At 35.9% G+C, this 14,635-nt stretch overlaps 1 protein-coding gene across 3 annotated transcripts in view; it reads left to right on the top strand.

Annotated features, from left to right (window-relative positions):
• The window catches only part of Ssdp (Sequence-specific single-stranded DNA-binding protein), a 65,786-nt gene that overhangs the window by 33,461 nt on the left and 17,690 nt on the right, over nucleotides 1-14,635 (top strand). For all 3 annotated transcript variants that reach the window (XM_089097701.1, XM_089097732.1, XM_089097654.1), the window contains 3 exons: nucleotides 1,824-1,922; nucleotides 4,318-4,392; nucleotides 13,003-13,048. In XM_089097701.1, the coding sequence (XP_088953827.1) occupies nucleotides 1,824-1,922; nucleotides 4,318-4,392; nucleotides 13,003-13,048 (220 nt within the window). The remainder of the gene's footprint in view (nucleotides 1-1,823; nucleotides 1,923-4,317; nucleotides 4,393-13,002; nucleotides 13,049-14,635) is intronic.

Raw genomic sequence — 14,635 nt, 5'->3', positions numbered from 1 at the left:
CGCTGTGATTTCGGCCGAAGTACTAGGTACCTCAGCTCTGTTACAACTTCTAATAAGACTTTTCACATTTGCCACATCTACTGCTGGCATGAAACGGTAAAGCGATTCTACGTCTTTTATTTTTGCTGTTTGTTGGCAACTCAACTACTGGACTTGAAGGTACAGGAGGCAGCAACCTTTCCACAACATGCACTGCCGACAAGATATCTTTACACAAGATAGCGTTTGTAACTCAGTTTCGCCAAAAAAGGTAATTTTCGGCAAAACAGCTTTCAGGCGACGATGTGTCTACACATATGTTATGTGTAGACACATAACAATTATTTAGGTACTTCAATACTCCAAAGTTTAAATGTTCGTACACGTCTATCTGATTGCTTAGTCACCTATTGATTTTTTTTTTCAATGTATTTTTATATCTGCTGAAATAGATTAGTTCTAAATTTAAAATTTTGCTTATCCTGTAACGTTTAATTTTTATAAGTAAAGTAGCACATGGACTGTGCTATTCCGTATTACCAAGAATTATCTATGGCCCATGCGAAACGTGCTACGCTTTATTACGAAAGAATTTATTTGAAAGTTAAAAATAATTATGTAAATAGAAACAAAGAATTCATATTCGTTGAATGGAGTGTGAACCATTGTTTTAAAAAAGGGAAATGGCATTTAACAGTATTAGAGAAGAGGAAGAATGGGCCTCTGAATCTTGTTAGGTTAGAATCTTTCTTTTAAACAAACTTAGCACTTATCACGAGTTTTTTGTCTATTCACAGAAGATATAACGACGCGTGCCAAAGGGTTAGAAACTATCAAGATGATCATTTAGCGAGCCTATAGATCTACTTGTTTTGTCAAAGCTTGACCAGATTCTGGACAAAATAGACTTTTTTTATATATACTCTATTTTACACAATAAGAAATATAATGAGAAACTTTGAACACACCTTGTTCCCAGATACTAGGTATACTAAAAACATCAATAGACTGGGACATCAACCATTTTTACAAGGTTTGAACCCAAGTCACACTCAGGCATTTCTAGCCGAAACTGCTTTAAAGGTAAACTGTGTCAAAGGTAAACATTGGTGATGGTGATGGCACAGGTTGTGTATGTCGTGAAAATTCAGGCTTGTGATTGGTTCTTCAGATACGCTGTTTTGGGCTAGGGAATTTTTTTGGAACCTTTTGATTGGTCCGTCAGGTACACTCTTTTTGATTTGGATAGTCAAGACAAACAGTAGATACACTGCAAAATTCGAATGCCAATCTACTCAACCATGGGACAAAAAGTAGCTTCGTATATACTAATCGATTCTGCGCGAAAGGTTACATAGGAAGGCACCCTTGACTTAGAGTTGACAGAAGGTGCAAACACACTGTTTGGGGTTGAAGAGCTGTATTGTTTTCTAGTTCGTTTAACTTCATGAAGTTCACTCAAGTGTCATAACCAAATTCAATCATTGAACAAACGGTTATACTTAACTTATGTGAACGATAGCTTGCAACTGTTGCTTACATTTGATTGTAAACAGTATAAAATTGCGTTTTCAGAGACTTGTTTAATTATTGCGCAAGATATAATTACTATTGTCCATGGCATCTTTTTGCGGCACGCCAGAGTACTTGCCGCGGAATACTAGTGAGCCGCGGCTAAGTGGTTGGGAACTACTGGTTTAAGTATAGCTTGATCAACGGGATATCTTGTAGTATAAGCTGATCAATTTATTTACGTTTTGCCTGACAAACATCTCGGATTTAAATAGCAAGAATCATACTAAAATATAGTTGTTGTTTTTATATCAAAGTAATACACATTGCAGAATCCTGGTATGCGGCCATCACCTCCCACACACCCAGTATCACAGCCATCTCCACATGGGCAAGGACCACCTACGCCGCAGATGATGCCAGGACCTCAGGTATGGCTTTTATTTTACAGGCATACACATATATATAAATGTATTAAGGACTAGTAGGTCCCAACATGACGAAAGAAGCACCTCGGATATAAAAAATAAAATAAAAATAAAAATTACCTCTGTTTGTATATCATAATACTAAAGCTGAGGGTTTGAATCAACTTTAGGGGGTGTAATTAAAGCACTATGCTGCTGCTACTACTTCAAAATTTACCGTTGCACAAAATCACCTGATGCCAACAACCCTGCGCACTCTCGTCCTCTGCCCATTTAATTCAGGGTTTCATATTTTTTCTCCCTTTCGTTAATTTTTATTTCCCTTAAATACTTTCTTATAACTTCTATCTACCCCCATTCAACGACGTTCTGGTTTTATTTCATCCCCAACTCAATTGTCAAAAAAGATGATTTTTGGCAACCTTTCATCTGTAAATCATGACATAGCCATTCCTCTTATTCCATTATAGCCCTTTAGGTGGTATTGAACCACGTTTCTCGTACAGCTTACTGTTTGGTAAACGGCGACTCAAGTGAGAACCAGAATTTATGCTTAGATAATTAATATGAATAACATCTAGTACATTTTCCTCAACCTTCCGAAGCCCCCAAGTATCTTAATCTTAGTTTGGAAGTTAAAAAGGACATGTCTTCCTGTCCTTCCAAACTTTACTCGTGTGGGACAAGACCCAATATGCCTTGGCTAGTCTGCTATTTAAACACTTTTGTTTAACTACATCTGTTCGGAAGCTTAAATCTTGAAGAAAATCAGATACTTGTATAAAGACTTTGTAATAATTTTTTACATATAAATAATATTATGGATATTTGCTGTTCGAAGGAGAAGTAGGCGGGGTTTCTGCATAAAATTTTTAAAGTCAGATTCGTAATGTGTAGTATGAATCATTAGATTGAATTGTGAACAGACTTAAATTTCTATTTTTAAGATTTACCAAATCCTAAAAAAGGTGAAATAAAAAAATTTTTGTAGACATTAATGTATCTTCCAATACACGAACCTGTAAAATAGAAGTATTTCTAGCTACAAGGAAAAAAGATAAATATTTTAGACTGCAAATGAAAGCATGGGTAATTTTTTCAGGTGTAAGTTTTAGCCCTTTAGGGCTAAAACTTACACCTGAAATAAAAGGGTAGGAGTTTTACTTTCCCCTTTGATACCATATTTTCCCATAGCTTTTACTGTCTTTTCTAGAACGACAGTCTTTTCAAGTGTCTTTTCAAGTCATTTTATGTATCGGGGGATAAATTTTATTTTCCAGTCTTTGATTACCGTCTCTAACTTCTTGCTATTTTCTTGTATCATGTTTTATGATTTATTCTTGGTTTCTCAAAATGTTTCGCCCTTCAACACTCTTTGTTATTTCAGGCCCCATTCCTATCTTTAACTAGGATATTCTGGACTAAGTCAAAATTTTTTAACATGCTAATGCTCTATCTCACTAATGTACCATGAGGCCGCTTCTTCCAAATCCTCATCAATGCCATCTTGGGATTCTCAGTTGGACTAATAACGTCCTACATATATTTTGCTGCTCTTGGTGCTAGCTTAGAAAGCTGTTTTTTTTTTTTTTTTTTTTTTAAATTAGACTTATTGTCGTTATCTTAAAGAACTACAAGTGTCAATAAAACCAAATTAAGAAATATAAGATTATTCCTCGTGGACATAATATGTATGATTTGCTGAATGGCTATTATGCAAACAAAGGTTACATAAGCTGTAATAAGCATAAAAGCTAAAGAGGAAATATACTGCCCATAGAAAAGAGACACAGGGATGTCGCTTAAAGCAGTGTTAATCCGTATCTACAGCATTCTAAGACCTCTCCTATATTGTGGTCCTAATATATATATTTTTTTTTGTTAAAGAATTTTTTTACTTTACTATTTTTTTCTTAAATAGTTGTCTTAAGTTAATGAAGTTCAGGCTCTCAAAGTTCCTCGGATTTTGTGGTCGTAACAGTCTGTAAAAAAACAAAAAAAAAAAACAAAAAAAAACTCGCCAATTTTTTTCTGGTCCGAAAGGATGCAAATGAAAAAAGAAAAGCTGTGTAAGTTGAAATTTTAAATCATACAGTGTGAACATTCAGATTTGGATGGGTTTCGGAGGGTTTTGTCAGAATTAGATAGACTCGAAATAAGAAAAAATGCAGTTTTATTCTGAAGTATTTCAGCTTTTTTTGAGGCAAGGGGGAGGGGGGGGGCTTTAAGCGATTCAAAAAGGTAAATTGCGGCTGTTCCTCCAGTGTGAATTTTTTTTGTCTTTTAAGATTTTCTATTGTCTTGTATAATAGTGCTTTTTGTATAGGATTTGCCATATGGTTACTGAACGGGTGAACCAGGTTATAACATGAAATCTTAAACTTTGTTTGTTTTTCAGTTTATGAACCCTAGGTATCCAGGAGGACCTAGACCTGGTGTGAGGATGCCACAATTGGGACCTGACTTTAATGGGGTAACTTATTTTATTTTTTATTACCATAATATTTCATACTGTGTTGGAAAAATTTCAGATGTTTCAAATGTTGACACTTACGAATTGAAACATCTGGTCTTTGAATTATTGAATAGAATAAATTTATTTACCGTATTAGCTCGTCATTCTCATAATTATGTCACAGAGGATATTGTCCAATTTAATTCAACATCATAGTTGACTTCTGTATTAGTTATTTGCATTAAAATTGCGGAAGAGTTGAAACACAAAATATAGAAAGACAAATTTAAACTTGCTATAAATTTAGACAAGATAAATTTTGATATCCCTTTAACCCATTAACGCCCAACACCAGTTACCGGTAAAATTATGCGGTGCTTGCTTTAGTGCAGTAAAATAGGGTTCTAACTTAAAGATTTGAGGTGCCAAATATTTTTTCGCACCAACGTCGTAACCATGGTGCCATGTTCCCATGTTGGAATGTTGGGCGGTAATGTTGTCTTTGGAACTGAAGGAAATATATGGATACATATCTTTTGTCATGTTTATTGAAAACAAGTATAAAAGACGAATCCAAGTTAGGCATGGAATTGCTCTTAGCACCGTTGCAAGTGAAGTTTGACGGAGCACTCTGTGCTCTAGCCGTGCATTTTTTGTATACTTGGTATCGATCCTGCTTCTCTGCTGTCACAGTACATGGGCGGTTGATTTCTTAGGGTAGATCCACAGAGATCCTGAACTCCCACCATGACCTGGACGGTAGGTTTCGTTGTTGAAAAGACCCTGAACTACTTTACGAAGGAATTCAAGCTTTGGGATCTTTCCAGCCACGTCACCATCATGCAAAGTGAAGGTAGAACCGCCAAGCTGCGACCATGAGCGTGCAAAGAAGATTTTGGCCTATGATCTAATTTCACTTTTTTCCTCGCAAAATTGGTCTGTATGCCGACAAAGCATTATCGACTAGGTCAACGCCTCCCATTCCCTGATTATAATTTCTAATAAAGCATGGCTGTTCAATTGGAACATCTTTGCGCTCAGCCACTGAGTATCTTTATGCCCGATGAAGCAGTTCTATGGAGTCCTAGTTGGTTGCTCCACAAACGGCTTTGCTATCTTTCCACTTGACAGCCAAAACTACTCCATCTGACCTGCAGTCATTATAACCGCGTTCCTTCTTTTCCATAGAGTTGATTCCTTCAAAACTGCGTTCCTTCAAGCGATTGGCACGCACAGTGCCTGTGGCACGAAATCCTTGCGAGTGAAGCTGTGTCGGAAGATCGTGGTTTGTGAAGAAATTATCAAAGAAGACTTCGTGATGGGCTGCTTTTTCAACAACAGACAATAGGTTTGTGACCACCCGTATACATAGAGGTGTTGTTGGCTGTTGCTCACTTCTCCCACAGTAAAGATTAATTTTGTAGGGATATCCCTGAGAACAAGCTAGCGCCAATTCTTTGAATTCAAATCAAATTGGTTTTCCTCGGATAAAAATTTTAAATCTGTGAATAACAAAGTAAGGCGTCATTTTTTCACCAATGGAAAGTTTCTAACAGAACGTCCCATATTGCTGAAGTTTGGTGTTCTCGGCATCTACAAGTGGCCTCACTTTGGCCATCTTGTTGCTTTCCTGGAGCTCATTATTGTTTGCAAAGTGTAGATTCTTCTTTATCTTCAGAAATCTGTTGCGGCGCATGACTTGTCCAACTATAGGAATGACCAGATCGTCTGACCTGGATCAGTACATTCTCTCACTGGGAAGGCGATGAGTTCCTGATAGTAGCACAATTCCCAAAAAACTGTCAACTTCTTCAAAGCTCAATGTGAAGCTGATGTCAACGTTCTGAGAAGCATATCGTGCTGTCTCCCGTATGATCATAGCGCGAACTGTTTCGTCGTAGAACTGACAAAAAACCTCGAATTCAGACATGTTTATCATGTGACTGACCTTGTCTCCCAGTCTAGACAGTGATTCTGATGGAAGATCTCTAGACTGTGCTCTCTTTTTCCATTTTGGTATATCCCTTTGTGTTTTTTTCGTAGGTCGTTTTTAGAGGCGGGTTCTGAAGACTGTCCTTGCGATATTGTTGGGGCTGTTTCTCCACGACGGCATAGTGGGACGTCGTCTAAATCATCAGCAAGTAGAAGCGGCGGGAAGCCCGGATGGATTATCTATCATTCAAAGACTCTGTGCTGTCCTCGTCCCCTTCTTCGTCGCTAACTACCCTCGCGTCAGGAGGAATTATGACAATGTAAGTATCGTCCTCATCATCAATTAGTTCATCTAGTATAGCTACAGCTTTTTTCACGGATACACGCTGTTTGGGAGCCACCTGCAAAATGAAATATACCGTCAGTTGCCGATCCGTAAAACATTTTGTGGGGCCAGAACGCCCAACGTTTTCAATTGGGAACACTTTTAGTTATCAGATACTGTGTCTGTACTCTGTGAATATTTTAATACAAGGGCTCCATAGATTCTAAGGTCGCTAAGTACAGAGTTCTAAGACACCAAAACACGATATTTCAAACGCTCATCTTTGGTGGCATTTTACCCGAAACTGCTGGTTCCCAAAAACTGACTTTTAGCTAGACTTCAGAAAATCCTGAAAACTCACCTGATTCCAACTCAAGACACAGAAAATTCGAGGAAGTTGCTGGATAGCCTTAGATTTTTATGGAAAGCTTAAACCTTCCCCGAGCTGCTACCTTGTGAAAAAAAAATCAAAATGAGACGTTCCCATATGAGAACGTTGAGCACTAATGGTTGAGCACCAGCACGAACGTTGAGCACCAAGAGAAGTCTCAAATAACGGACTCCCTGGGTAGTGAATACAATTAAATTAAAACTGATCGGCAATTTGGCATGGGGTAGTTTTTCTGAAGGAAGACCCTCCGTGAAATGATATCCCTCCTGATGATACCCTCCTGTATCATCTGCATACAGAAGTGCTAGGCTATCCTTATAGGATAGACAATTATGGAGATCATTTATATATATCAAAAATAGTAACGGTCCACGTATAGATCCCTGGGGCACTCCAATATCATCCAGGGAGTTAGGCTGAGACAGATGACCTTGTAGGTCTACTTGGAATCCTCGATTACGTAGATATGACTTTATTAAATCCAATGCCTTTCCACGAATTCCAGAGTTATTCAATTTTTCAAACAAAATGGAATGATTTAGAGTATCAAATGCTTTTTTTATATCGTAGAAAATGCATGATACATAATTACCATTATTCAGTGAATCATTAGTTTTAAGTAAAAGGGCTGCAACTGCTTGTTCAGTAGAACGACCCGGTGTAAACCCAAACTGGATTTTGGTTAAAAGATTTTTTTATCTAAGTAAGACAAAATTCTTTTGTGAAATAACTTTTCCAAAATCTTTGACAAAGGAGAAAGTATTGCAATAGGTCGGTTATTATCAACATTAGTTTTATCACCTTTTATATACCGTGGGATAAGTCGGGCAATTTTCCATTTAGTAGGGCACACAGGCTTTTGATAACACAGGTTTTGTAGAACCAAGGACAAGGCACTCACAGGGGGGGGGGGTCGTAATCGTCTGGTTATTTTTCACTCTTTTTGTGAATCTGCTTCTCCTCTTCCTCCAGAAATGAATTCTTTGAGTTTGACTACGAGGGATTTTGTAGGTGTAACAGGTCCTATCGGATGGACCGGAAGAATTCCTCCAATGTCCCTTAGGCCCTTGATCATCCCAAGTTTCCAGGATTGGCTGAAAAGCTTTTGACAAGTCTTTTTTTAGAGAAATAGGTCAGTATCAGACAAAAGGACACGCCGTTCCCCGGTAGAATTTAATGAAATGGTAACCATGTTTGAAAGAAAATAATTATCAGGTATTCCAGGCTGTTTGAATTTGTTTTTGAATGATGCAATTTTAAATTTCATTTCTTCTCTACAATAAATTGTTGTTTGTTGACTTGACTTTCAAAGTATCCTAAATATTGCCAATACCGCCATATTGTCAATTAGCGATATATCAAAAAATTGCTAATCTGGGTGTGATCCAAGGTATGCGATCCAAGATGTGTTTATTTAAAAAAGAAATTCTTTTTTATCCCTGTACTCAAGACACTAGACCAAAGGAAAAGCAATATTGTTTTAAAAGTGCCTAAAATCGTTGTATTTAAAATTTCTCCTATCTAATGGTGTTTATAACCTTTTTTTCTATATTTTGGGTTAAAAAAAGAAGAAAAGGAGTGTTTTGAATTAAAGTTGAATTAAATAGGGTTGGGTTATACGCACAAGTTTTTAAAATGGCTTTGTCTATGGCGGTGTATTTTCCTTTCAGAAGCTCTTGGCGAGAGTTTAGAATAAATACAAAAATGTGACAGCGAGTAGTAACCTACTAAATACCTACTTTATTTCTTTAGAACAATTATCAAAATCGATCTTTTTAAACCGTGGATAAAAGATTGTAGATCTTGAAAAATATGCCAGGGTAGGTTTAGTTTTTAATATAATTTAAATAACAATAATAAACAAGTTTATTTTTAACAAACGAACGATAACAAACAAATAACGTTAAATGACAATTTTACCTTTTAACTGTAACTATTTCACCTTCACCACCTACCAAGTTTGCCCTCGTAAGTTAAAAGGTCCTAGCCTCAAACTTATAGATAGTGTATCTATCGCACCTCTCTTTTAAAGTATAAGGCCCACTCCAATAAATAACCAAGTAACAGCATAATTTACATTGACCCCAGTTCCGTTTAGAGGCCATTTTTGATCTAAGAAAGCCCTAGGTACCAATTGAATACCATAGTTAAAGCGCCCTAAATCTAATGGGGTTTTCTACTTAGGCCCTTTAATCAAGTAAAGAAAAGATGTTGGGAGTTAGGACCTTTTCAGTCTGAAAATTCTGAATATACCCAAAACTTGAATATACTAACGCACAATATATACTTGAATAAACTTGAATATAAAATCAAAAGGAGATAATGCTAAAGGGCCAATTTCGCTCTTTACTGCTGAAAGAAAAACAAGGGTTTTTTAAATCATTTTGTATTCGTTTTTTAAATATACACAACAAACCTTACATAATGATTATTATGTAACACTAAACAAGAGTTCTAAAACACCAAAATAAGACATTTCAAACACTCATCTTTGCTGCCTTTTTGCCCGAAACTGCTGGTTCCCAAAAACTGACTTTTAGCTAGATTTCAGAGAATCCTGAAAACTCACGATTTTCGTTTGAGATTAACAGAATTTTAAGTAAGTCATACACAACTTAGCAAGAAAACTGTTGGCCGGACAAATAATAAAAATCATATTGAAAAACGATAGGTCATGTGTTTCATCGGTTACATTCATGGAATTATTGCTATTCCTTTATCGTCGTTTTGACGGGTGATACGTTTTTTCATCCATGCATACATATTTACACGAAATGATAAAGTGAGGGGGGATGGAAGCATAGCTTATCCTGTTATCCCCGTATGTGCATTTTGATTTTTTTTTTCTTTATCATTTTAAGTACATTAGCTTCTCAAAGTCCGTCTGATACCTTTCAAAGTTCACCCCATCCCCCCTTATTGTAAGTGTTTACATATCGCGTTCTGGCTGCATGGTTTTAAAGTAATACTTAATTTGAAAAAAAGGGATTTGCAAAAATTTCAACGCTATATGACCGATTTTCCATAATAGATTATGTTGTCCCAAATCGAGGGACACTTGGGTTGAATTTCGCCAAAAAAGGAGTTAGAAACTGTATGCTTGACACCTGGTTTATCTATTGCCATTTTTTCAACCCAAATCCTTGAAATACCGAGGATATTAAACGTGGAATCTTATCCTTTTAATTGGTTAAGTGGTAACTTATACAACCATACATATTTTAAAAAATCAGGAAAGCCTGGGAACTCAATTTTTAATGCAAAATATGTTCGATGCAGGTATACAATTTTAAAACATAATGGGTGTCAAGTTCAGAAATAAAGAGGTTGTTTGAAGAATCAGCAGAAAATGAGCGAAAAAATATATAATCATGTAGATCTAGAAAGTGCAACTTTCCTGATTGCTGTAGCAGATGAAAACTGCCATTAATTGGCATAGACTGGGCAAAAAAGACAACAACAACAAAAACAGTGACTGAATTATTAAAATTATGCAAGAATATAACTCTAATATCTTGTTTCCAAATGGAAATTGGAAAGAAATGTATATATCATGAAATAACTAAAATTCCAATCTATGCACTAAAATGTGTATTATTAAAATTGTTTAGGATTAATCAATCCAAATTATTAGTTAATTTACTTTCCTACACTAGAATATTTTTAGGATTACTCGTTAGGCTATTCTATTTTATTGCATTTATCCCTTTAGTTGACTATTTACATATTAATACTAAATTTCTTCTGATTCGAAAAACATCAATTTTCTTACTTAATTTTGACATATTCTCACTACACTATATTGATTCAATACCGAAAAGTTGTATCGCCCGATTGATTATTGAAATACTTGACTTTATGATGCACGTAAATTGGGCGGTACAAGCGTTAGGTTTGGCCTTTTGTGTAAACAGGAAAAGTTTTTGCTTGTTTCTTGTCATGACTAGTGACAAGTTGACAAGGGAGTTGTTCTTTGTCATGACTCAGTGTGGCAATAAAGGCGAGAATTTGCACGATGAGACCTTAATTGTTGTATAACAACCTAAATAAAAATCAAAGAAAATCCCTCTTTTTGGGAATAAATGTCCTTTGTAGGCTACTTTAAACCTTAAATTCAGAATTTTGCAAAATGAAGATTTTGTATTGCTTTGATTTTGGAAATTCGTTAGTATCGCAATAATAGTGGTACTAGAAAATTTAGTTGCGGCTTAGAGTTAGTTCAGACGTTTGGGAGTTCCCATTCTTCCTATGGGAATTTCGATAGGGTTTCGTAATTCCCATTCGGAATATGGTTTGGATTTTTTTTTTCTAGCTTTTCTGTACGTAGGGTTGAACGGACAGGGAATATATGGCGGTATTTTAGAAAACCGCCATCACAAAATACCCAATTTGATTGCCCTTGTACAGAATTATCAACTTTTGTATGGTGCTTCAAGTTCAGACTACAAGAAAAGTCAAAAGCTAAAAAAGCAACTTCCAAGTCTGTATCTTCATTCATGACGTTCGGATGTTTGAATATTTTGCCAGTAATTGCAGTTCGGATACGTGTGAACATTCTCCCTATTCTCCCTATAGGAAATCCCATGCGTTTTCCCTAAAGGTCTGAACTAACTCTTAGTGCTTTCTGTTTTTTATTCATTATGTTTCTACTTAAGGCTCATCGATACCTTAACGGATCACCCTATCTCGTCCATTACAAGTTTGTATGGCCGAACTTTTCGGAACTCATTTGGTGGTGGTCTTGCCATGACTTGTGTAGCTTTGAGAAGAAATCCTAATAAACGACAGAACGCTAAAAGCCGTCACCTTCTTTCCCGAAATCTTAGAAAAACCATTTAACTTGACCTGTTTTGTGCCAGTGATAGTTGTATTCAGATTTAATTAAACTTGCGTCATTATTAGAAAGCATTAATTTAGTTTTTTTTTATTGAATGGAGCAAAATTTCCTCTTTAAAGTTGAGGAAATGGATGTCCCTAAAAATATTCTAGTACACCTGCTTAGAAAACCTTAAAATCAGTTCAAAAGATGTCACCTTGAATAATTTGTGAGCTTTGGAAGTTTCTTGTTGTGCTAAATGCCTTGAATGAAATCTTTGCCGACACAGTATGTATTTTATTAATGCTGTATGTACATTGATTAGACAGTGCTTTGCTTAACAATTAGCAAGAGATTATAGGTTTTCTTTGTTTTAAACTAGCCTCTCCTCAGCTTTTCAAACTGTTGACATGTTTAAGATCCCCATATCAATTTTTACCAAAATTAATGCGGAAGCTCCCTGGGATGCTGAGAAAATTTGATTTGTCTTTGAGACTGTCAGCCGAAGATTAGACTCGCAAAAAGCCATTTATGGTATCTAACATCCTTAAGATGTAAGTAAGAAAAAAAGATACTACTAGATCTCCCTATTAGGCAAATTTTAGTAAGTCCGGATGATAATAAATAAGTTGCCGGAATTTTGTCGTAAAATTAGTTGCTGTATGCGTTTTGGCAAGTTTCATTTATAAATTGAAAGAAGTTCTTGTATAGTTGCATATATGGTGAAAACAGTAAGAAGTGACACAACATGTTTTTTTGTAATTCTCGCGGAAAGGCAGGATTTATTTTAAAAAAATCAACTGAAATAGGGGAAAGGGAGCTAAGGCAATTTTAAGCAATGCCCCTAATAGTTCAGAATTTCAAATTTAAATTCAAATTTTTGAATGCTATCTAGAGAGGTTTTGTGTATTTTGGGTATTCTGAAAAAAGGTTCCAAAATTTGTATGTATTGATGTGCGACATATTTTGTTCACTTTGAGAGTAGTTTATTTGTTGGTTTTTCTGGGAGTTGGCAGGCATTTGTAGGTTCTAGGGATAGGAGTTAGGGATAGGGTATCCTCGCTCTCCTCTCTTCCCGAATGGGTTCTTGGCTACAACGAAACGCTAAAGTTTTAGCTTTTTCAAATTACTTCCCTTCATTAATTATTCTTTTTTTTTCTTTAGCCTGGACAACAGATGATGCCCAACACCTTAGATCCTGCCAGACAAGGTAAATTAAGTTTTGTTTCTCTGATTAATTTACTAGGCTAAAATATACTATCCTTTGTATTGGTAGAAGAGAATGACAGAATAAGTGCCGCTGTACCGGCTCCTTCCATGCAAAAGCTAGTTCTAGGAGGGGCTTAAAAAATTCACCAACCGTGATTTATGAAATCAAGCTCCTGTTTCATGCAAAAAAGTAATTTCTTGCTTTGGTTTTATCAGCCCCGAGATTAATGCATAAAAAAATAATGAACTGAAAACTCATAATTTTTGGCGAGTTTAGGGGTTTATCAGAGTTGGCAAATTCTCAGCTTTGGAGTTGCAATCTTTAAACTAGTTAGAGTAAGAGTCGCGCAATTTTACGCGCTAGCTAGTGTCCATAATAGCTAGTGTCCACAACTGAATTGAGCCAAAACTGAAGCTCAATTAATTTGTTTTAGCTAAGGCCGAGTCAATCAAAATTTCTCATAGAATATTCTAATTGGCTAATAGAGGAATCTTATCCAGATAGAGAAAAAACTGCAAATAATGAACGAAAAAGAGGAATAAAAAAGAAGCAAAATGGGAGGAGCCACTAGAGCTTGTCAGAGCCCAGGAACGTTTGGTTGACAAGAAAAATATGGACCATATGGGATTTGAGATAAAGACAAATACATGGGATTGACTGGAATGAAGGAACCAGTCCTTTATTAGGGGCTAATTTTTGTGCAAAGATGACAAAGCCGATATAACACTAAAAGTGAAACGATTTTCAAAATAAAAGTTCCGTGCTGATGTTAGGGTACCATACCATTTTGAATTAAAATCAGCTTGGTGGAAGTGATGAAAGACTTGAGATCCATGGCTAATTGTAGTTGAGCCAAGACAGATAGTCTCAGTAAGAGGCAAAGCTGGCATAACCCTTTTTTAAAATTGTATAAAAATGACGTCATTTCACTTGTTGATAGATAGTCCATCATCCATCCTAGGGCAGAACTAAGGTAGATAAGCATGGAGTAAGGGTAAGTCCAATGAGCTTTGCCTTACTGGGAAAGCCCACTGGAAGATCATAAGTTAACAATCCGATTTGTACAGTTATTTTATATAATTTCAAGCTTTGTCGGTGGCTCTTAAGATGTCTATGCTGGTCATTAGGATAACTTCCCTTTAATACCATTCTAAGTAATTTCTAAGAGCATGCTGCTGTTTCATTTAAATAATATGTTTAAGTAGAAGAAGGATAAGTTAAAACCGTTTTTTGACGGTTTTTAAGCGTTATGCTAATAGTTTGGTGCAATTTTGCCAAAAGTTTCGACATTATTTAAAAAATTTGTAATATGTCAATTTACTTACTGTTTTTAATTGAATCTTTGCAGTGATAATATCATCAGTTGATCATATCCTCCAAATGCGGGAATTGCCATGGATTTCATGTCCAAATAAATGATTTTATGCTGTCCCTTATTTTTAAAAAGTATTGGGCAAAAAGTGGTGTTTTTGTTTTATAGAATTTTTTCTATTGACAGCCCATTCATAAATCTCTCAATGGAAATGTATGTTTAAAGTAATACTAATCAATGGACTGATTTTTGTTTTGGAGGAGGGAGAGGGTATA

This window comes from Artemia sp. Qi Xiang Cuo, chromosome 1, assembly GCF_049724085.1.
Source record: "Artemia sp. Qi Xiang Cuo chromosome 1, ASM4972408v1, whole genome shotgun sequence".
NCBI classification, from domain to species: domain Eukaryota; kingdom Metazoa; phylum Arthropoda; class Branchiopoda; order Anostraca; family Artemiidae; genus Artemia; species Artemia sp. Qi Xiang Cuo.
The sequence above is the reverse complement of the archived record's forward strand: the minus strand, read 5'-3'. Positions and strand labels throughout refer to the sequence as shown.